At 40.8% G+C, this 21,114-nt stretch overlaps 3 protein-coding genes across 8 annotated transcripts; all 3 read left to right on the top strand.

Moving 5' to 3' along the window:
- The first annotated feature begins 40 nt into the window (after positions 1 to 40).
- Positions 41 to 3,591, top strand: LOC116200204 (RNA pseudouridine synthase 3, mitochondrial). The gene is made up of 9 exons (XM_031530985.1): positions 41 to 616; positions 747 to 818; positions 947 to 1,105; positions 1,215 to 1,262; positions 1,353 to 1,433; positions 1,772 to 1,888; positions 2,029 to 2,130; positions 2,227 to 2,385; positions 2,917 to 3,591. Exons 1-9 carry the CDS (start codon positions 338 to 340, stop codon positions 3,292 to 3,294), a joined length of 1,395 nt encoding a protein of 464 aa, XP_031386845.1. The 5' UTR covers positions 41 to 337; the 3' UTR covers positions 3,295 to 3,591.
- Positions 3,592 to 4,002: 411 nt separating this feature from the next.
- LOC116200203 lies at positions 4,003 to 8,530 on the top strand. Of its 2 annotated transcripts, none has more exons than XR_004155689.1 (7): positions 4,003 to 4,346; positions 4,763 to 6,466; positions 6,556 to 6,610; positions 6,907 to 7,055; positions 7,258 to 7,344; positions 7,485 to 7,618; positions 7,859 to 7,987. XR_004155689.1 is itself a non-coding variant. In XM_031530984.1 (7 exons), the coding sequence occupies exons 1-7, from the start codon at positions 4,266 to 4,268 to the stop codon at positions 8,279 to 8,281; spliced, it is 2,331 nt and encodes a 776-aa protein (XP_031386844.1). In that variant the 5' UTR covers positions 4,003 to 4,265; the 3' UTR covers positions 8,282 to 8,530. The 2 variants fall into 2 exon arrangements, 1 of the variants encoding a protein (XP_031386844.1); XM_031530984.1 differs by lacking the exon at positions 7,485 to 7,618 and adding an exon at positions 8,156 to 8,530.
- A 1,112-nt stretch (positions 8,531 to 9,642) lies between these two features.
- Positions 9,643 to 17,414, top strand: LOC116200202. 5 transcript variants are annotated; one of them, XR_004155688.1, is made up of 14 exons: positions 9,643 to 10,004; positions 10,742 to 10,839; positions 11,247 to 11,319; positions 11,404 to 11,484; positions 11,639 to 11,904; positions 12,583 to 12,668; positions 12,763 to 12,857; positions 12,957 to 13,223; positions 13,329 to 13,856; positions 14,062 to 14,725; positions 14,920 to 15,150; positions 15,236 to 15,360; positions 15,799 to 16,576; positions 17,004 to 17,414. XR_004155688.1 is itself a non-coding variant. In XM_031530979.1 (13 exons), the coding sequence occupies exons 2-13, from the start codon at positions 10,837 to 10,839 to the stop codon at positions 16,434 to 16,436; spliced, it is 3,057 nt and encodes a 1,018-aa protein (XP_031386839.1). In that variant the 5' UTR covers positions 9,643 to 10,004; positions 10,742 to 10,836; the 3' UTR covers positions 16,437 to 16,790. The 5 variants fall into 5 exon arrangements, 4 of the variants coding, with proteins under 4 accessions (XP_031386839.1, XP_031386842.1, XP_031386841.1 ...); XM_031530979.1 differs by lacking the exon at positions 17,004 to 17,414 and having other exon boundaries at positions 15,799 to 16,790; XM_031530982.1 differs by lacking the exon at positions 17,004 to 17,414 and having other exon boundaries at positions 9,644 to 10,004; positions 13,329 to 13,850; positions 15,799 to 16,779.
- The last annotated feature ends 3,700 nt before the right edge of the window (positions 17,415 to 21,114 follow it).

Below are 21,114 nucleotides of genomic sequence, written 5' to 3'. Positions count from 1 at the left end.
AGATGATACCGCGTTTCAACCGAACCAAACCGAACTGTTCCGATCCGATATTTTTCAGGGCCCTGCTGAAACAATCCGTTTTCTCCCACCTTTCAATTATTTCAGGGCCCAACCCATCGTTTTCGCGGGCTTTCCCTTCCCTCTCCTCGCCTCCTGGCGTCTCTCCCACTGCTTCCGCCTCGTCTCCGGCGGTCTCTCATCGTCTACGCAGCTTCTTCGACTCCGGCGGTGGCTTCGTTGTTACTTGCTACACTGCTCGCAAATCTGAGCGAACCTGCCGCCGGTCACTGGAAAGCGTAAAACAGAAATGCCGCGAAGTATAGTAGAATAGGCGGCGATGTGGCGGTGGAAGGGATTCTTCCGGCGGCACTACTCGAGGTTACATCCGCCGCCACCGGCGACAGTCATCAGAGTCTCCAACAACGTCGCTCGCCTCGATAGCAGCCCTAAGGAGGGCCCCAAGCCTCGGCAGCTGCTGTCTCTGCCCCCGTTCCCTCCTCATCCTCTCCCCGCTTCTTCTTCTGCTTCATCGCACGTTACTGCTATCAGCTGGGTCAAGTACTACTTCCATGGAGCCGAAAATTCCATCATTCAGTCCCTTTTCACCAAAGGCCTCGTCAGTTCATATCGTCTGCTTTTCCTTTTCTTCCCTTCCTTGCTGTGATGAACTTGCGTAGAAGCCAAGATGGTGTAGTTCAAAGCTATAGCTTTGGTACGTGCAATCTCTTCACTGTCTTATGTCGCAGGTTCAAATTGAATGCCCAACCTCAAATCGATCATCCCCAGGGCTGGAGAGAGAGGCTGCATCCATGAGAAAGGTCCTGATTGTCTAAGTTGACAATGAAATTTCGTAACTTTCATTGGAAAGATGTGTGAGGTAGTCTGTCACCAGTGTTCTGTTGCAGTAGTCGATTAAATTTTCTGCAAACATGCAACGATTTTGCAGATTAGGCCACATGAGGTTATGGAAGCAGGGCAAAGGGTATACCTTCCTGTATCGGTGGCTGAGTCGAAGATCTCTAAGAGATTCGACACTATTCCGAGTGGGACGCTCTATCCCAATGCCGATGAGATCGATTACTTGAGGAGGCTTGTCATGTACAAGGCAAGTCTTTCGTATCATAGCTTGATGGATTTATATGTTTGTTCTGTAACTTTGCGGGACTTACATTTTCTGAACTATTGCTTTCCATTTATTGGATGCTTGTTTCCAGGACTCTGCAATAATCGTGCTTAACAAGCCCCCAAGATTGCCAGTCAAGGTTACAATTCCTCCGTTTTACATTTTCTCTTTGGTTGTTGAAGATGTGCCTTTGCTCATGCTGATGTGCTCATGATGATCATATTGTTAGGGGAACTTGCCAATTCACAACAGCATGGATGCATTGGCTGCTGCAGCATTATCTTATGATTATGATGAGGGTCCTAAGTTGGTAACCTTCCTTCTCAATCATTGATAACGGTTTTATCTTAGGATAGACACCAAATTATTATTCGCTACTTTGTATTTGGTCTCTTCCGAGTGTTCTGTGCGTTAATGGGTTGAAAAAGCAATTATTTGTAAAAATCTCTACGTTTCTGCTTCTTCTTGTGCTCTTTGCTTTCTACTTCAATCAATTTAGTGGGTTTACTGCTACAATTATGTCAAAGATGAATTTACCCTTTTTTTGACCAATATGGAATTTATCCTGCATGATGTTTATAGTGTTTGAAAATTATTACTTTGCTTTTGGATCAAATTATTTGACGGCTGATTTGAAAACTTTATCAGGTACATCGACTTGACAGAGAGAGCAGCGGCATCATCTTGATGGGGAGAAAGCAGGAAAGTGTATCGCTTCTTCAGTGGCTGTTCAGTAACATAAACCGAGCGAAATCCTCTTGCAAGGTACTAACATGAGATACCATGCAATTGATGGTACTTCTCTGTGGCCCGCAGGACTTCCAAATAATACTGCGTTCGTTGCAATCTAACATGAAACTTTACTCAACATAAATCTCTTTTTTTCACTTCTTGATGTGTCTTAGGCCTGGAATGATGCATGTGAAGCAACTTACCAGAGGCATTGGGCTTTGGTCATAGGATGCCCTAGACAAAAGGAAGGCTTGATTTCTGCTCCTCTCTCAAAGGTCTCTCCCTCAATATGCATCTGTGTGTGTGTGTGTTTTTGTGGGTATGTATTTTGTATGGTGAATTAATTTTTAATTGAATGTCCAATTGTCTAGGTGCTTCTTGATGATGGAAAAACTGAAAGGGTCATCTTGGCTCGTCAGTCAAGTTTAGAGGCCTCTCAAGAAGCAGTTACTGAGTTTCGGGTTTTGGGCCCTACAATAAATGGATGTTCCTGGATTGAACTCCGACCTCTTACTGGCTGCAAGCACCAGGTAGCATAGGACTGCCTTAATCATCCATTCTCCTTTTTCTGATAAACCCTGTTTGGATTCTAGTTCATAAGTGATAAAAAAGGAAATGGAGAAGAGACAGGAAAAGAACACCCAATTTTGAGCATGAAAATGGTCTAATATTGGCGGGAAGTATTGGGGGGGAGAACTCTCATCTCATTCCCTTTCCTCTGCAAAAGAATTCTTCAAAACAACTGGAGGTTCTTCCGTCGGATCCCTTGATTGGAACGAATTGTTAAAAGGTGGGGATGCTCATATTCTGAGGCAGAACTTATGTACCCAAAAGAAAGAAATGCTGACGTGAATATCATAAAGCAATCCTGCTTGTGCTGGATCGCAAGCGCAATCATTCATCACTGATCACCGAACTGCACTGTCAATTTACTCCATCTCTGTCTATCCACTGAACACACCTGTGCTCACCAACCTGCAATTGGAAACACGTGGACTTATTTTTATTTATTTATTTATTTTTTTAATAATGTGATCATCAATGTAGCTTTTTCCCTGCAGCTACGTATTCATTGTGCTGAAGCGCTGGGGACTCCAATAGTGGGTGACTACAAGTACGGTTGGTTCGTCCACAGGAAGTGGAAGCAAATGCCAAGAGTGGACACCGAGCCTATGAGTGGTAAGCCATACAAGCTCCGAAGGCCTGATGGCCTAGATGTACAGAAGGGAAGCGTGCTGTCTAAGGTCCCGTTGCTGCACCTTCACTGTAGGGAGCTTGTACTCCCGAACATTGCAAGGTTCCAGGAGGAGCTCCTGAGGGAGAGGCTGGGGGCCCTTAACTCCGAGCAGGGAACAAAGCTGGATATGCTGCGGTTTGTGGCATCAATGCCCTCTCATATGAGAATCAGTTGGAATCTCATGTCATCATATTTAGTATAGAGAACTTCAGTATCTGAACCGGACCAAATATTGACTCGTACCATTTCTTTGCGAGTCCAACAGAGGTTTTAACAGTTTCAATACTTCCGGGTTGGGCTGGGCGGTTTGTCATTGGTACGTGCTTCCATCGACCATAAGATTCCCTACCAGCCACAATGCTTCTGGTCAAGTATCATAGCAGTGAAGGTGCCAAATCAGTCTTTTAGCCTCCTCCAATGAACACCAGTGTTGTATATGATAAGTTGAGCTACCTCCATTTGTTGTCTACTAATCTATGAAGAAATCATTTTTCGGACTTTGGCTGCTGGTTGAACGATCGATTAGTTGCATACCAAATGCAATAATGGTACAAACATTGGATATGTGCAGCTTCGAAGTCACCGGCACTGGTAGACTGGATGGGCCAGACGGCCGTCAAGCCTGGCGCGTGAATAGTAATACCGCCCGGGCACGGATGGTGGAATGCTGTGACGGCCGTCTGCTGACGGACGTCACTCCAACCGTCCAATAAACAATCGGCGAACGGGGAGAAAATAAGAAATGAAATATATATCATAATATAATGATGTCAATATATTTTTCATTTTCACTACCTCCACGCCGGTTCTGCCGAGCCGCCCATGCCTTGGAAGCAGCAATTTGCCCTCTGGCAACATCAACATTCCTACTTTCTTCTCCGTTTAAAAATATTAAAAAGAGAAAAAAGAAAAAAAAAAAGGAGCAGAGCTCACGGATCCCGAGTTAACGTCAGCCAATTACCCGCTTCTCTCCCTCTCTCTCTTCACTTCAGCATAACAGCTCAGCTCAGTTGGAGCTCATCTCAACTGCATGTTCCCCTTCCTTCCTTCTGCTGCCTGATCCCTTCCCCCCACTCCGTCCGAATTCTCCTCTCCCTTCGGCTCCCCAATCTCGAATTCCTCCCTGGAGCTGTCCATTCGCGGTTGCCGTCCGGAATTTGGCGCCGGAGATACATGGCGACGCTCGGTGCTAGCATCGCTGCAGCTCCTCCCTGGAGCCCCGAGGACGACCTCTTGCTGAAAAATGCCGTCGAGGTTTGTTTCGTCTCTGAGCTTGTCGTAATTCGAGGTGTCTCTGAAATGGAGAGCGCTCTTTGGTTGCTCCCCTGACGAATCCCTAGGTTGTAGGTTCAGCTTGTCCAATTGATCACTTCAATTGGTGCAGCTGTTTTGGTTTTTCGGCGACATTGACGAACTGTAAAGAAGCTGCTCGCAGCTTTCTTTTGGATCCTGATTTCTGATGCTGTTAGTTTTCCAGAAGAGGAAATACTTCACTTCTGCTCTGGCATACGTCAGAAGTTCATGAAATCTTGGCAGAATAGCTCCAGTTGAGGAGCTGCGCGCATTTGATTTGATAATTTAATGTTTGAATGAGAAATGCGTGCATGTCTGATTCTGTCGGATTGGTTTGCGTGTGTTCTGAATGCTGGTCTTTTGTTTTACATGGGCAGGAAGGTGCCTCGCTTGAAGCACTTGCTAAAGGAGCTGTTCGATTCTCGAGAAAGTTCACCGTCACGGAACTGAGAGACCGGTGGCATTCTCTTCTTTACGATCCGGTTGTATCAGCTGAAGCTTCTCTGCGTATGGTTGAGTATGAACTGTCGGCGAAGAAATCGGGGAGTGGGAACAAGAATTTGGAAGTTGCCTCGAAAAGGAAGTATGAAAGTGTACGCAGATTATATTATGCTATGCGGAAACGTATTTGCAGAGACTCTAGTATTCCCGACTTATCTGATGCGAATGATTATCTTATGGATCCAAGTACTGTTGAAGGAAGCAATCCCAATGGATATGTGAGAGGTGATTGCTTTGACGGCCTGCCTGAACGGGTCCAAGTCTTCTCGCTGAAACAATCGGCAAGGCGTGGTGATGCTTCCACTCAGCAGAAGAATGCCTATGGTGAATTCCCTAGCACATGTGGAGATAGAACTGAGCTAAGGGAGGAAACTAGCCCCTCAAATGCTCTTCCAAATAGTGGTGCGTCATTTCACTTATCTAGGTTCCCATGTTCCCATTCTAGTCTTTCTTTGTGGAAACATACCGGGGACAATTCAATGCATGAGATGCCAACGAATGTGAGCCTTGATAATAAAGTTCAGGTGGTAGGAGAGGCAATGCTGCCTCCTGGCAGCATGGACTGCGCAAAATGCAGTTTAATAAAGTACGAGCCCCAGCATACCGAGCAAGTGTTGTCAGATGAACATAATGGGGAGCAAATTGGTGAGCCTGCTCCCCTGTCAGACCCATATATGATGGATATTTCCGACTGTTTATTAAACTTTGCAAATGAGGAGGACGTAGTTTCCATAGACATAGATGGGAAAGGTGCAATAGATGCTGGGCACGATGTAAAAGATAAGAACAGTTGTGTCACTTTCATCAGTGATTCATGCGTCTTAAATCGTCCTGATGATAAAATTGAAGACAATGCTCTAACTCCAAGTGATGCTCAGGAGATGGAGGGAACCATGTGCCAAGCAAGTTGTGGTTCTGCATCTGCAGAAAAATCAGATGCTGCTGCTGGCCTGTCAGACCCCTGTCATTCTGGATCCGCGACTAAGTCAAGTACCAAGTTTATTGTAGATACTTATGATGAAGGGATGGTATGCACATTGAACACTGAGGACCCAGAAATTCCATGTAATGACGATATTACCCCACAGACAGCGCTTTACGGTTCTGCAATACAACAGCGCCACGATAGGTCCACCATCCATGCTTTTCCCTCCTCTAACAAAGAAAAGAAGGCAGAAGAACCAAGCATCTCTAAAAATGAGGAAAAGAAACTAGAGTCAGCTTCTATGGTTTATACGATCGTGGAACCACACATACAGGCGGATGCTGTGCCAAACTGTGATCTTGTTAATTCTGGAGCCAAGTTTGAGCTTTCTCATGGTCAAGGTGCTGGTATTTTGTTGAAAGAATCTGCTGATCAAGCAGACATGAATCTCTGCAGACAATCAGCTGATTCTTCTAGTCATGCAGAAGACTATACATTATCAGAGAAGTCTCCTGCCACTGATTTCCTGATGAAAGCGGCTGAGAATTCTAGTATGAGCAATATCTCTGAGTTAGATGGAAGCCCCTCAGTAATAGATTATGAAGAAAATGAGAGCGATCCCCATATTCCCAACTTCGATGATATTGAAGCCATGGTAAATCTCAGTGCTAACTAGTTTGATAGATTATCTACGCATCTCTTGATCATAAATAGCTTTTCTGTTTCTGCACCTTTTCCTTTCAGATACTTGACATGGATTTATGGCCAAAGGATTGGGAGTCTTCTGCGAGCAAAGAAGGTAATTGGCTGGACAATGTGAGATAGATAGTCGGACTGCTTCCGTTTTATCATGAATTTGCTCCTCATAAAAGTTGATTTTACTTCTGCTGTAACTTGTCTTGATAGTGGTTGCTTGCCTATCTTTGATAATCAGGTTTCAAAGTTGTCAAACAGTTCTTGTAAACATGATAAAAGTGATGATAATAATTTCCACATACCAAAAGTTCCAGAAAGACTATCTTGCAGAAGAGTAGCATGCTCTAGTGCGGCCTATTTTTCACAATTTTTTTTTTAAATTTCTTTGTTAAATTGCAGTCTCAAAGTATAAACGTGAGGATGCTAGGAGGGCCATCATTAGAATGGAGCAGAGTGCACGGTCTTCTATACAAAGAGCCATTGGTTCCCGAGGTGCGCTTGCCGTTCTGCATGGGCGTCATTCCAAGCACTATATTAGGAAAGTCGCGGTACTGTGTTCTCAACTTGAATCGACTATGCAGTACTAAAATTTCAAGTTTGAGACAATCGTCTGCTGTGAAATCAATGTTATCCTGATTTTGGCACATTTGTCCTCTTCATGCAACTCTTTTCATGTGCCAACTCTTAGTTTCGATCTTCTTACTTGTATAGTCTCTTTCTACTTGGTGCTAAAAATATTATTCTTTTTAGGTCATACTTGGCAGATCAACCGATGATTTTGAAGTTGACATTGACTTATCAGGAGAAGGAAGAACCAACCGAATATCTAGGCGACAGGTTAGAAATAGTTGGCATAGCTTGTATGTATCATTGGTTGAAAAAATATTTTTCTCATGACTCAACAACACATCACTGCTGTGGCACCAAATATCTTGGTAAACATTTATCCTAAAACTGCTGTAATGAAAAATGGGAAGGGACAGGGAAGTGGCGCCATTCACATGTAAGAGTATGTCACCGGAGAAATCAGTTCCTTCTCTTGCTCTTGCTCTTGCTCAAACAATGTTGGTCCATCATTTGAGGAATGGGCATTTTGAACTTTCAGGCAACGGTAGGGTTTGATAGTTACCTATTGCTTTTGCATCTCATGCTAGTATAATTTCTCTGTCACTTCTTATTTTGTTATATTTCCTCCCCCCCCCCCCCCCCTCTAATAAGGCTGGTAATGGCACGCTTTTATAAAGGTAGAATGATGCATAAAATTGTTATAGGTCCTTTTGTCTTCCCTGACACATCTTCTGCTGCTATAAGTCGAACGTGGCACGTGACTGATTGGATTAGTTTTACTCAGGCACTGATCAAGTTAGAACAGGAAGGTTCTTTCTCTATGAAGAACCTGGGGAAGAGCTCGATGTTTCTGAATGGAAAAGAAGTCTATAAAGGCCAGTCCATACGTCTTACTCCGAGCTGCTTGATCGAAGTATGAATTCACTCCGACCATCCATGAATGAATATGCCCATTAATGGATCCAAATACTCTGATTTTTCAGATTTGCATATGAATACAGATGTTAATGAATGGACATAATGTTTTTATCTTCATTGCCCGAACACTTACACTTGACATGTTGTTAATTATCATATGCAGGTGAAGGGCATAGCATTTGTTTTCGAGATGAACAACAAATCTGTGAGGCAGTACCTCGGGAAACTTGCTCAGGAGAGCCAAAGGGAAACCAACAGTTTCGAGTGGTCCCCTGAGGGGTTTCCTTGAGCAGACAGGTGGTACGAGCTTCTCCAAGTTAATAATATATTTGCTTAGCAGAATTAGAATGGATCGTCTTAATGTATGTCAGGTATGATCCTATAGCTGCTTTCGAGCCTTTTATATGCTACTGATGGAGATAACGTATACGAGATTTCAAGTCTCATTTGCATGTGTACAGTTGCAGGAACCTGTCTTATGATAAGGAAATGAAACAAAAAAAGGTATTTTATAGAGCAGTCATCCTTGAAGGATCCACATCACATGCTCTGATGTATTCCAACAACGCAATAAGGTCATACCACGGGTATAACTTGGAAGAGTGCGGGTGATTTTCACCTTGTTCAAGTGAACCTGTCATCGGAATCACATTTCATATCTTGGGAGTCGTAATACCAAATGATAGCGCATGCGGTGATTGTCATCGACATATGTTAACTAATCAAAGGGCACACGCTAGCACACCTATTGCCGACCGAGAGTATGAGTTGCCGTTCTCCCACTGGTTGTGGTTCGGAGTGCCAGCACACCATCCTGAAACAGGGTTTGACGATCTTCTAAATAAACTACAGAAGATGTCAACCGCAAGATACGTCGGTTGAGTCCATTGGACTCCCTTGTACCGATCCGATTCCGAAAACTATGTATGGATCCAACTCTTACTGCCGTATGGGCCTGATGCAGGCAGGCTTGGTCCCTATCAGCCCAAGCCCATCAAGAGTATCATCTCTGATGATAGTCTCCACAACAATTAACGCATTCCTGGGATAGTCTGTAGACTAGGTCTAGTGGAGCGGTATCATTCTCTCTTCCGTTTTTCACACGTCCAAAAGGATGGTGGAGATTTGCCACAAAATGATCTCGGTATTCGTTCAAAGATGATTCCTCTTTAAGAACTCTACGAGTATCGCTCATCAAAAGAAAAGAAGATAGCATAATGTTTATACAGTAGTAAGATCCTGCCTGACTCGGTTTGGAACACGTATTGAAATGAGAATTGTTCTGATCCCGTCCTTCGTTCCCTCACAAAATCGAAAAAAACAAGTTGGTCCAAGGAATCAGAGCCTCATTGCTACAGCCAACGCTCGCTTGAGAAGATCGGACGACCGCGAAGATACGGGTAGGGTAATTGGGCTTCTTGGTGTAACCCAAACTTCACACCTATACATACATACATCTATAAAATGGTCCATATTTTGGTCGAATAAAATAAATGGTCCATACGTCTATAAAATGCACTTTAATGGCAGGAGGAGGAAGAAAAGGACTTTGAAATTTTTTCTAAGCATAAGAAAAAAAGACTTGAAATTTTGAAAAAAGAAACTCCCAAAGAAAAAAAAACACAGGAGGAAAAAAAAAAAAACCAGATAGAGGGTGAAGAGAGAGGGAGGGGAAGAGAGAGAGAGAGAGAGAGAGAGAGAGAGAGAGAGAGAGAGAGCTCATCTGCCCTAATTTGTTCCTCCTGGAGTGTCATCATCTGCCCTAATCTGGACAAGGTCGAGGGGGGGAGCAGCAGCTGCAGCTCGTGAGAAGCCTCAATCAGACCCCCGGGGGAAGGATCCGACAGCCGATAGGCCATTATGGGAGCAGACGGTCTGTGAAGACGCAGCCTTCCCTGAGCCATGTGATCCTTCGGAGCTCTCTCCATCGCCCCACCTATCGGAGTCGACGAACGTCCGCTTTCTGGTCTCTAATCACAGTCTGGTGGAGAAATTTGAGCGCGTTCCTGAAGGTGGGTAACCGATTACTGTGACCCCGAGAGGATGGAGCCCTGTCTGAATTCTTTCTCAAACCTAAAAATTGATTCTATGGAGTGCCTTCCGTCATGGGTTTTGGGGGCTTCTCGGGGATTCGATCTGGTGCGGCAGCGGGCAAGTTGATTAGTGTGAGATGAAGACTGCATTTTATTTTTTGGTGAACGACTGCATTTTTAGTTGAACGTACTGTTCCTAATTCTCTCCTGGATCCATGGAGGGGGGAATAAACAGCGTAATGAGCGTGTGTGGATCCTATTTTTAATGGTGATATTCAATACAGCCGACGATGGACTATGTTTCTGCTTTTCAGACGTGCAAGAGAAACCTTTGTGACGTTTAGTGAGTGTTTCTCCCAGCACTTGAAGCAACTTCGGACTTTTAAGGTTTTGGGTTTGTAGCTGGTTGCTAGCGAACAGATGTCCTGAAGATGTCTGGATTTAACTAACAGGCCCTGTCCAATGGAATGGCTTTTAATTGATTGCTGAGTTATCAATTCTTTTATTTTACCGCAAGTTTTTTGACGCCTCCTAGGGAGATTCTTTCATGTCAAGAGGGTTCTGAAAGGTTTGGGATGATATTGGGGAAACCTTGAAAAGCGACATTGCAAAGGCATAGTTTTTCGTATAAGCATGGAATGGCCCTTGCTTATCCAGAAAGCGGTTTTCTTAGATTCTGAATTTCTTTTCCTGACTGCCCTTTTACTGCATTTCAGCTTGGTGTACGTTCTGGTCATGCATGCTGGTGCTTTGGAGGAATGTCGGAGAGCAAAGGCTTCTAAATGAATCTGATTATGACCTCTAGCAGAATATGGTGAGCCTAATAGTTTATATCTGGTGTTATTGTGTTTTAACCAAGAGAGTCCATAATTTCTTATGCTAAGGGAATAAGTCGGAAACGAGTGGGCTGCGAGATTGGAAACTTTGAACATAAAAAGTGCATCATTTCTAAAAGGCTGAATAAGATGTGTAAGCAGTTGCTATTTTTTTTGGGTGTGACTGGATAATCAACAGCAAAAGCCTTCTTGTCCTTACAGTCTGTCCTTTCGCATTCCTTTGATTTTTACCCAGACCACAACTTATGCTTCTCATTGTTTTGGATCGTAGATTGCCACACCTTGATTTCTTATTTGTGGATGCATATTTGCAAATCTTTTCTTTCTTCATAGTGGCTCTGATGTTTTACTGATCCCCCTTGTTTGTTGCTTCTTTGAATTTAAGGTACTGTCTCCAGCAGCCAAAAAGTTCGCCAGGCCTTCTATGAGTCAGGAAGTTCATATGAGAGCGGACTCAGGTATCTCTAATATCTGTTCAACTACTCGAGCATATTATTTGAATTCTTGTGGGATCAAAAGAGCTTTGTTTTCTTCATATGCAGTAAACGAACATTCTTTAAAGAAGGACAATGACTGCCTTGGCACCATCGATGACCGCAAAGAGGATGCTACCAGTGTAAACAGTAAGTAATTATATTTCATAATTACTTTCTTGAAATGATTTACTGTGGGAAATGTGAGAATCTCTGATATGCTTGCCTTCGCAATCACAAGTGAGTTGAGATGGGTGATGTTAACATGTCTTGACTAAGTTCTTTTAATGATGAATTTGTGTAGGTAGTAAGAGCAATGGCAGTCCCAAGCAGAGGAATCTCCCCAAAGATCCAACTTCAGATGGTGGTTTACATCCAGAAGGAAATGGAAAGGCAAATCGAGGTGCAGAAGTTAACAAAAATAGCACGAATCCCGCACGTGAAACATCTAACTCTTCTAATGAAGATGAGAAAGAAGAGAAGTCTGTTGACAGACCTGACTTGCAAGACTCGCCTATCAAATCTGTTCCTTGCAATGATAGCGAGGACTCCAATGCCATGGAGCAGGATGTGAGTACTGGTGATTCTGCTGACCATTTAAAAATTGCAAATAGATGTGCAGTTTTCTTTGCTGCTGAATCCCCTCTCTTTTCCGCTGAATCTTTGCTCTATCTTGTAAGGCATTTTTAGTCCCTTTTTTTTTTTTTTTGGGCTTTCCGCTGCTATCAAAATTGGGGGAAATCTGGGAGCTTGTTGATACATTAGTTAACTTTTTCCTCTCATGCTCTTGTGCTAACTTTAGGGGTGTCGTTTTGGAGATGTAGCGCATATGTAGTCTAATTCTATTTCTAAAATAAGAGCGCATCTGGCAATCTTTCCTACAAATGCGTAAAAGGCTCTTGAGTACTGAATAATCATTATATGGTCAAAAGATGATTGTAAGAGGTCACATTGGTCGGGAATGCCTCCTTGAATTATATAATGTGATTTTACTTTCCCAGCATTGACCGATGCTTTGATGTATGATGAAGAAGGCCAGCCCTAGGTTCATTTTCTAATCTAGGAGAGCGATAGTTTTATAATATTATTGTCTGGATTAAGTTTAAAATCTTTGAGTGAGTCTCTGGCAAAGAATACTTGGGGGGGATAGTACTTTGAAACATGCAAGGGATGAAAAGCCACACTCCGTTTTTGTGAATTGCTTTTTACGAAATTATTGTTGATATTTATTTTTCTATTTCGATGCAGGTAAAAGTATGTGACATTTGTGGGGACGCAGGTCGGGAAGATTTACTTGCAATATGTTGTAGGTGCACTGATGGCGCTGAGCACACGTAATGACATCCTTTGCACTCTTTGACAAATATATTGTCCATCTGTCTTATTTCTACATTTCAAATACTTATTTCCATAGTTGCTGCCAATCAGCTATTGCATGCGAGAAATGCTACAGAAAGTCCCAGAGGGTGACTGGCTTTGTGAAGAATGTAAACTTGCTGAGGAAAGTACAGCCCAGAAGTCAGGTGAAACATCAATCTGTATAGTCGAACTCTAACGTCAATTTTTTTTTAAATCGAAAAGCATTACGACACAAAACTTATATGTTTGAAACTAATTGGCAGATCTTGATTTTGAGGAAAAGAGTTCTACTAAAGCTATGCAAGTTTTGGGCAAAAGACCTGCGGAAGATATTGGAGTTGCACGTGCAGTGAAAAAGCAGGCATTGGAGGTGAATGCTAGATCTCCAAGGATGGTTAATCTCAACGGAACAGCTGCATCTTCTCGGAATTCTTCCTTTAAAAACATGGACAAAGGAAAAGGAAGAGCATCCCATGACAATTCTGAGATGCCCCTCTCCCCCACCGCTCCAAGAAATCAAGCCTCCAAAAGTAACTTTTCACCTATACAGTATTTGAATTTGTTAAAATACCTGGTTACCATGTTCTATGTATTCTTTTGAGCAGTACTTTATCTGAGAACTTCTCCTTCTGCAGATGCTTTGTTGAAGTCCAAGTCATTTAGTGCTTTGACTGCAAAATCAAAAGTTAAACAAGAAGAAGGTTTCCCGCAGAAGCCGAGGGGAGCACGTTCCAATTCTTTATTGGACACCAAAATAGGTCCCTTGAGAACATTGGGAAAATCTGCGTCATTTAAACATGTAAATCAAGGAAGGGCAGATTCCCCTGATTCTAAAGTTAAAATATATCCGGCCAAGTTTTCTAATGTACAGGAATTAAAAGGAGCATCTAAACACCGGGATGAGCAAAATCCAGCTGATAGGAGTAGGTTACCCAGAGTAGACCAAGATCGCCCTAGTACAACTAGAAACAGTCCTGTGTTATACGCCCCTAAGTTGGACCAGAAACCGTCATCTCGATCTGATACTCATTCACTTTCATCTGCAAGCGACAGCCGAGATTCCAATATTATACAATCTGATGGCAAACCAGGCTCTTCACTTTCGAAATCAGCCAGTTATGTTGCCCGTCGAGGCACAGATGGTACTGTTGGTTCAGGTGCGAGTATGTTCTCTTCTCCTTGCTGAAGATATTGTCATTGATCTACTAGATTTTAAATTATGATTGCCTAACTTCTTTTACATGTTAATATGCAGTCATTGCATCTAAAGTGCATTATAAGCAAATTCTCACCTTTGAAATATTTTTGGTTTTTTTATACCACAAAGTAGTGGGACTGAATTGTGTTGATTGTCCATTTTCATTGCAGGTGGATCTTCTTCTAGTGATGGTGGATGCAATACCTCCATCAAGAAAAGGTCAAATCACATCGGTCCAAAGGGTGGGAACCTTTCAGGTTTACCTTCGTCATCAGAGAAACTGTGTAGTAGTGGTACTGGTAATATACAAGATGTGTTAACTCGTGCTCGGGAATCCAGAAACCATGTGGAAAAAACCCAAGAAAGTTCTGCTAGTCGCTTTGGGAAGGCTGTTACGTCTGGTTCAAGGACTCTTCCCTGTGAAAAATGTGATGAATTTGGTCATACTGCTGAGGTTTGCTTGCATGGTAGCTCTCAAGCCTGTGACATCGATGTTACTGCCACAAAATTTGTTAGAGGGGATATGACTTATGGAAGCAAGTCTACTGTTCCAGTAACATCAGCTATGCTTAAAAAGCCTGGTATATACAGAAGGAACAAAGCACTGGATAGGTCTGATAATTTATCAGTACCCAATGCTCCAGCTACTCAAGAACAACCAACATTTCCAGATCTCTCAAAGAAATCTGAAAATGTCCCACAGTTGAATGGCGTAAATGAAGCTATACATTCTCTCAAAGCAGGGGCCTTAGAATCCAAAGCCAAGCCTGTGCTTAGAGAATTGCCTGCTCTTTGGAACGCTTCCATCATTCCAGAGCATGATTGCATCTGGCAGTACGGTTCCTGGACTCCAACTTATTCAAGTTTAGGCCTAAACATTTTCTCATTCTGTTTCTTTCTCTTTGTCCAATTTGGTTTTGTTTCAAGTTTTTATGCTTTTCTTCTGGTTTTTTTTAGTTTTGTTTCATTGCCGACCTGGCATGTGTCGTCAAAATGTCTTAGACGATAGCTATCTCTCTGGTTTGCAGAGGCGGATTTCAGGTATATAGAGGCAGTAAACTGATCGACTTGCATGGGGGATTTCAAGCACACTTATCTACGTGTGTATCACCAAAGGTTCTTGAAATGGTTACGAAATTTCCTGATAAAATTGCCTTGAATGAAGTGCCTCGGGTGAGCTCATGGCCTATTCAGTTCCGTGAGTCTGGGACTAAGGAGGATCATATTGCTCTCTACTTTTTTGCTCAAGATCTCGAGAGGTATCCTCCAAAATGTTATCCGTTCTCTCTGCTGATTGTGTGTTCTAATTCTGGTTCTTATGCACGAAATTCTACTGTGATACAGCTATGAAAGGAACTACAGGGGCTTGCTGGAGAATATGATGAATAGTGACTTGGCTCTTAAGGGAGATCTGGGCAGTGCTGAACTCCTTATTTTCCCATCTAATCAGCTTCCCGAGAAATCCCAGCGTAAGTCATTTATAAGAGCACCATTTCATTGCTTTTAGCTGGCAAATAGAGGCTCATCCTATCCGCTGTATCTCTACTTGCTCTGCTTTTTTCTCCTCTCTCTATGTGAAACTAGTGCTGTGTCCAGTAAAATGAGAAACGGGGTCGAAGAAAACCTGCCAGAAGAAATCTTCTAGGGAGCAGTCAAACTTCATATACAATTTTTTTTAAAAGGATTTCTTGTTCTCCTGTGAACAGGAGATGATGATGTCACTTATTTTCAGAGTCATAAACAAGCATCTATTTCAAATGGCACAAGGAACTTGAGCAGTACATTACATCAAGCTGCAAAATGCTATTAGATATATACGTTTTAAAATATATGGTGATGGCCCTTGAAAATCATCATTTCCATGTAGAAAGATGCTTAACTTAATCTCCATCTCCTCTCTTTGGCAGGTTGGAATATGTCTTTTTACCTTTGGGGCGTCTTTAAAGGAAGTCGGGCAAATGTTTTAGACTCTGGACTTGGTGAAGGTGAAGGTTCTAGAAAGAAGCAAAAGACTGATAATCACGAAACAAGTGGATGCAACAGTCCTAGAGATGCAAGCCCATCGAGGGATGGCTTTGCTCATCAGGTTCATGATCTCAATGAATGCTCAGCTGTTGCGGAGAATCTAAGTGGAGACTACGATAATGGGGTAGCACTGAAAGGCACGGAAACTGCTGAGAGGTTCTTATTTCCTGTCAGCTTTCAGGACTCGAAGGAACTAATGACAGGGAACATCTCTATTCCTTGGAAATCCGCCTCTTCAATGGACAATGAGGTCAGATGTCATGGTGGTCTTCCTGTTCCGGACCTTGAGCTTGCATTAGGAGCAGAAACAAAGTCACCTGGTAAGGGAATATCCTTTCTGGTTGAACAGAGCAAGCCCTCTTCATCAGATAGGGCCGCTCCTGAGCCCAAGGAGAATGAGGATGACGATCCTTCTGCCTCCCTTTCCCTCTCCCTTTCGTTCCCTTTCCCAGACGAAGAACGAAGAAGCATCAAGCCTTCTTTACCTAAAGAGAAGCTTCTGCAGGAAGGCACCTTGTGAATACTTGTAATTTTGCTCCTCCTCCTCAGAGGCCTCATTTGATGGATACTTTAGGACCGACTTCGCGGCGCCCTGTTCTATCCTGATGTTTTGGAATTCGCAAGAGCCTTTACATGATGTCGACCGCACCAATTGGCCTTGTAGGGAACCCTTTACCATCTGTACATAACTTGGTTAGGGTTTAGCGACAGTTTTCTTACTTTTTTTGCCTTTTTCCCGGTTTCGATTTTTCTCTGTAGTAATTATAGCATATCTAGTGTTTTGTTGCAGAAGGCAGGACTATTTGTACACTAGAGATGAAAGCTGTTCTATTACTAGGAAAAAAGAGGAAATTTGTAGAGCATCAAGTTGGCATTCCCATGTCTCATCATAATATTTCGGATAGAAAGCTAGCTGTATATATTCTCCATATCAAGTCTTGCTGATGTTACCATGAGGCATGAAGGGGTCCGGGTAAGGATTGTGGGAATATGACCAGGAAGCGGGATCATATAGAACTGGGGAATTATCGTGTTTTGGTAAGTATACTTGATTTCCCTTTATTCATAGGAATGTTGATTATCACAGGATGAATCTTGATTCCCGTCGAAAAGGCAGAACAGAAGGCCTGCCCGGACAACTCAAAAATGGGACGCCCATGATGGAATTCCCTGGCCTGGTAGCTTTAGCCAGACGTCGGGATCCATGTGGGAATTCATGGATGTTCTCCGAGTGCCGAAGGATCCACTGGGTTCCATACGATATTATGTGAATGCCGAAGAATCCACCGGGTCCCAGTTGGATTGCTCGAGCCGTCCTTTGGTTCTTGTTAGGGCAAGTGAGAATGAAGATTCCTACAGATGAGGGAATCACTCATAATTTGTTTTAATATTATTGAACTAGATGGAGAACCGCATGTTACGCGGGCTATTATTATGAAATTTGATAGTATCCACTGAACGTTATTTAATGATGTTGTTGTTATCTCGAAATTCTCAATAGCGTTTAAGGTTCCATTGCGAAGTAACAATCTCAACAGATCAAACTTTCATTTTTTTCATTCCATTTATCATCTGTCCAAATTTCTGTCACCAATCGTGATTGATATTGCAAGTCAACTTATAAAAATATATTAAAAATTTTGAAGCTTGAGTAGCCAAAAGTTGGGAAGAAGATGGCAGCCATCGTAACTGCAGCTCATAAAGCTTCATCGGAGAAGCCATCAAACCCTTTGTCTGCTTCAATCAAAGCATAGAGATCTCAATCGAGTCCTCTGAGATTCGATTAAAACCAAATAGGGCTCGATCTTCGGCTTCGATCGAAACCCTAAAGGGCTCGATCATCGCAGCTCGATCACTCCATGCACAGAGGACTCAAGAAGCATCACAGAGAGCCATTAACGTTGCTATGCTCGAAAAAAATAATAGAGAGATTGAAGATAATGACAAAGACAAAGTGCTAGAGGGCTCGACCAAAGTCACATGGGGTTCGATGGAGTCCTCTGTGTGCACGACAGAGGACTTGATCGAGCCCATTATGGCTTTGAGGCTTTGATCGAGCTCTATGTGGTTTTGATCGAATTCTAGAGAACTCGATTGAGACTTTTGCGCTTTGATCGAAGCACACAGAGTGTTCGATGGCTTCTCTGATGAAGCTTCATGGGTAGCACCTATGGAGGCTATCGCCTACATCCGGCTGCCTAAGCCTCAAATTTAATAATTTTTTGATAATGTGGCTTCCCACATCAATTGCTGTTAGTGACCGTTTGCCACGTGTCATCCGTTAACGACCACCTTAGCAAAACTGACGGAATTTTGGACGGATACTAAATGGGACGAAAAAATGGAAGTTTGTGTATTTCTTGGCAAAAAAATATAGTTTGTGATAAAATTTTGAAAAAAATATAAAGTTTGGTATTTCTTAACAAAAAAATACGGTTTGTGATAAGAGAAAAATAAATGTAAGGTTTGTGATTTTTTTGGACTTTTACCCTATATAAATTGTATTTTCATACACGACACCACTATTAATCTTGAAAAATTCCAAGACACGAATACAATCTACTGTTAATTAATTACTTCATGGGATATATTTATTGCTGGGTGTCTGGATGAGTGCATATGAGATTGAGACATCTAACTCGAAATACATGATGTGATTCTGTCGATACAAGTAAATATGTATGGCTGATGGATAAGATAATCCAAAATATTGTTGATACACAAATTTGAGCCGATTGCCAAAGAAAGAGGGTTTGGTATGGTGGTGTAGTGTACTTAGTGGGAAAATATTATAAATATATAATCGAATTAAAGACTTATGAAAAGAAATTGACATACGAGGAATTAAAAGAGGAGATAGTGAAATATATAAACAATTTACATATGTATCTTTTTCATATTCTAATTTTTTTAGCATATGATAAAACATTGTAGAACCTCAAAATCATTTATGCTATAGATAAAACAAAATGATGAATAACAAAATTCTCATGAAAATATTGAAAAAAAGAATTGAATTAAAGTACGTGAACAAATATAAGAATCAAAAGAAAATAAACAATACTCTTGCAAATATGTGAAGAAAAACGATTTGAATAAAAATATGTGAGCAAACATATCAATCAAAAGAAAATAATAAACTCAAGCAAAATATCATAATAAAGTAAGTAAAGGAAAAACATAATGAATCTTTTTGAAAAGACTAAATTGATGTAAGATCGGTGTTGATGCAGGATAAACATGCAACACAAGTTTATTATAAAAAATTTAATATAAAAATAGTAACCGATATGAATTTATAATTTATATTACCACGTAAATTTTTTATTATATAAACTTTGATGCGATAAATTTAGATTTCTAATAGAAGAATATGCGTCAAAATTTTTTAAGTAAAAGATTCATGTAATATATATCATTGCAATTATCAATTTAATCTCGAAGAAAATTAATTCAAAATCTGAATACTCTTAGATTAAATCAATAATTTTATTGGAGGAAAGTATAATACTCTTAGAGCTTATCAATACTTTTAAATTTTATTATTTGCTCGTGTTCTATTATAACTGATATTCCTTATATTAAGTTTTATAAATTTAAATACTTTTAGATAAAATGACAAGATCACTTGAATGAGAAATTCACTTTATTGAGATTTTATAATGTTAGCTATAACTCTTAAATTTAATGAACTAATTTTACATTATATATAATTATAAATGATTCTTTATTTTCTTAAAATTTTGAATATATCTATTCATTAATGAAATGACAATAAGTGATCAAAAATTTGAAATATTTTTTACATTCATATATCGTTTTTTATTATAATATTAACAATTATCATTTAATTTTTATAGTATATTGACATATGAATTATTAATGAATTTACTATTTTACCCCTATTTATTAGAGTGTTGCCGATTTTATATATTATATAGATTGTATATCAGATATTCTACTATATATTTATTGTATTTCAAATATATCATCAAAAATAAAAATTCCACCATATATTATTTGCATAATTAAAATGACGATGTGACTTTGCGAAAGAGCCCATAAGAGATGATGTAACTTCACACCGTTTCATCTTTAAGAGGTGGCTATGCAAATAGTTTTTTATTATATATATTTATATGTAGATGCCAAAGACTAAAAAAGCAAAATTCCAAACATGAATTACCCGAAGAAATGGGGTTTTGCTCTGGAGGAATCACGACTGATTGGGAATAAGAGATCCTAGGTCGATCGATCCTCACTAGTAGAACTCTCAGTTACTCCCGTGCCTCATAAATTTCCCTTCTAGCCATGGCGCTCATTTGTTATAATAATAATAATAAATCCCTACTCATTGCATAACGATAAAAATGATAATATATGGAAAATCAGCAAAGGCTAGTTTAGAGCTTTATATTATTGGTTTTTCATAAATGTGTAAGAAATTGTTTTGTCATGCTTAATGTATCATGTATGTAAGTATATATATATAAGCATCGCCCTGTATCTAAATGATGGATTATGGTGGCAATATATATCTTGAAATGATTATTTTTTTGAGTTTACCCGTTTAAATATGAAAAGCAATTCGCTCTGAAGTATCACGTATGGAGGTACTCCATCATATATATCTAAATGGATTATGCTGGATATATGCCCACAGTAACAATTTTTTGTGTCTAAATATATAGATTTGACCCGTTTAACGGTTTAAGTATTGTTTACACCTATTTTCCATAATATGTGAAAATAGCTGAGCTATGATATGTGTGTGATGATTCAGTAATTTTTCCCAAGTCTTGGACGAATTTCGGTTCGGATTTGGAGGTCCAGTTCTTGAAGATCAAGCCAAAGAGCCCATGCCCGATTTTGAAGGAGCCCAAGATGGTGATGGCATGGGCATGGATGGACGCATTTTTAACAGAGGGCGGCGAGGAATTGATTTTCCTTAGGTGGCGGATTTTAATTTTGTAGATGAAGCACGTAATATTCTCGTATTATTTCGTGTTATCTTTTATTTTGGGAAGTTGAATAGGTTGGATAGCCTTCGATTTTATTTGATATCTTATTTTAGACAATTTAGGTTTGCTAGATAGTCATTTTCTTATTTTGATAACATCTTGATCTCGATATTATAGGCGTATCCGATTTAGATATATTCTCTAGAGTTTCAATGTACACGCCTATATGTATGTGTC

The sequence above is a fragment of the Punica granatum genome, chromosome 3 (genome assembly GCF_007655135.1).
Source record: "Punica granatum isolate Tunisia-2019 chromosome 3, ASM765513v2, whole genome shotgun sequence".
Lineage (NCBI taxonomy): Eukaryota > Viridiplantae > Streptophyta > Magnoliopsida > Myrtales > Lythraceae > Punica > Punica granatum.
The sequence above is the reverse complement of the archived record's forward strand: the minus strand, read 5'-3'. Positions and strand labels throughout refer to the sequence as shown.

Coding starts and splice junctions, on each gene's coding strand:
- LOC116200204 (XM_031530985.1), top strand. CDS start 338: ATGTGGCGGTGGAAGGGATTCTTCCGGCGGCACTACTCGAGGTTACAT. Junction 1,106..1,214: donor GGAGGCTTGTCATGTACAAG/GCAAGTCTTTCG, acceptor GCTTGTTTCCAG/GACTCTGCAATAATCGTGCT. Junction 1,263..1,352: donor CCCCAAGATTGCCAGTCAAG/GTTACAATTCCT, acceptor TCATATTGTTAG/GGGAACTTGCCAATTCACAA.
- LOC116200203 (XM_031530984.1), top strand. CDS start 4,266: ATGGCGACGCTCGGTGCTAGCATCGCTGCAGCTCCTCCCTGGAGCCCC. Junction 4,347..4,762: donor TGCTGAAAAATGCCGTCGAG/GTTTGTTTCGTC, acceptor TTACATGGGCAG/GAAGGTGCCTCGCTTGAAGC. Junction 7,345..7,858: donor ACCGAATATCTAGGCGACAG/GTTAGAAATAGT, acceptor AGTTTTACTCAG/GCACTGATCAAGTTAGAACA.
- LOC116200202 (XM_031530979.1), top strand. Junction 14,726..14,919: donor GAGCATGATTGCATCTGGCA/GTACGGTTCCTG, acceptor TCTGGTTTGCAG/AGGCGGATTTCAGGTATATA. Junction 15,151..15,235: donor TTTGCTCAAGATCTCGAGAG/GTATCCTCCAAA, acceptor ACTGTGATACAG/CTATGAAAGGAACTACAGGG.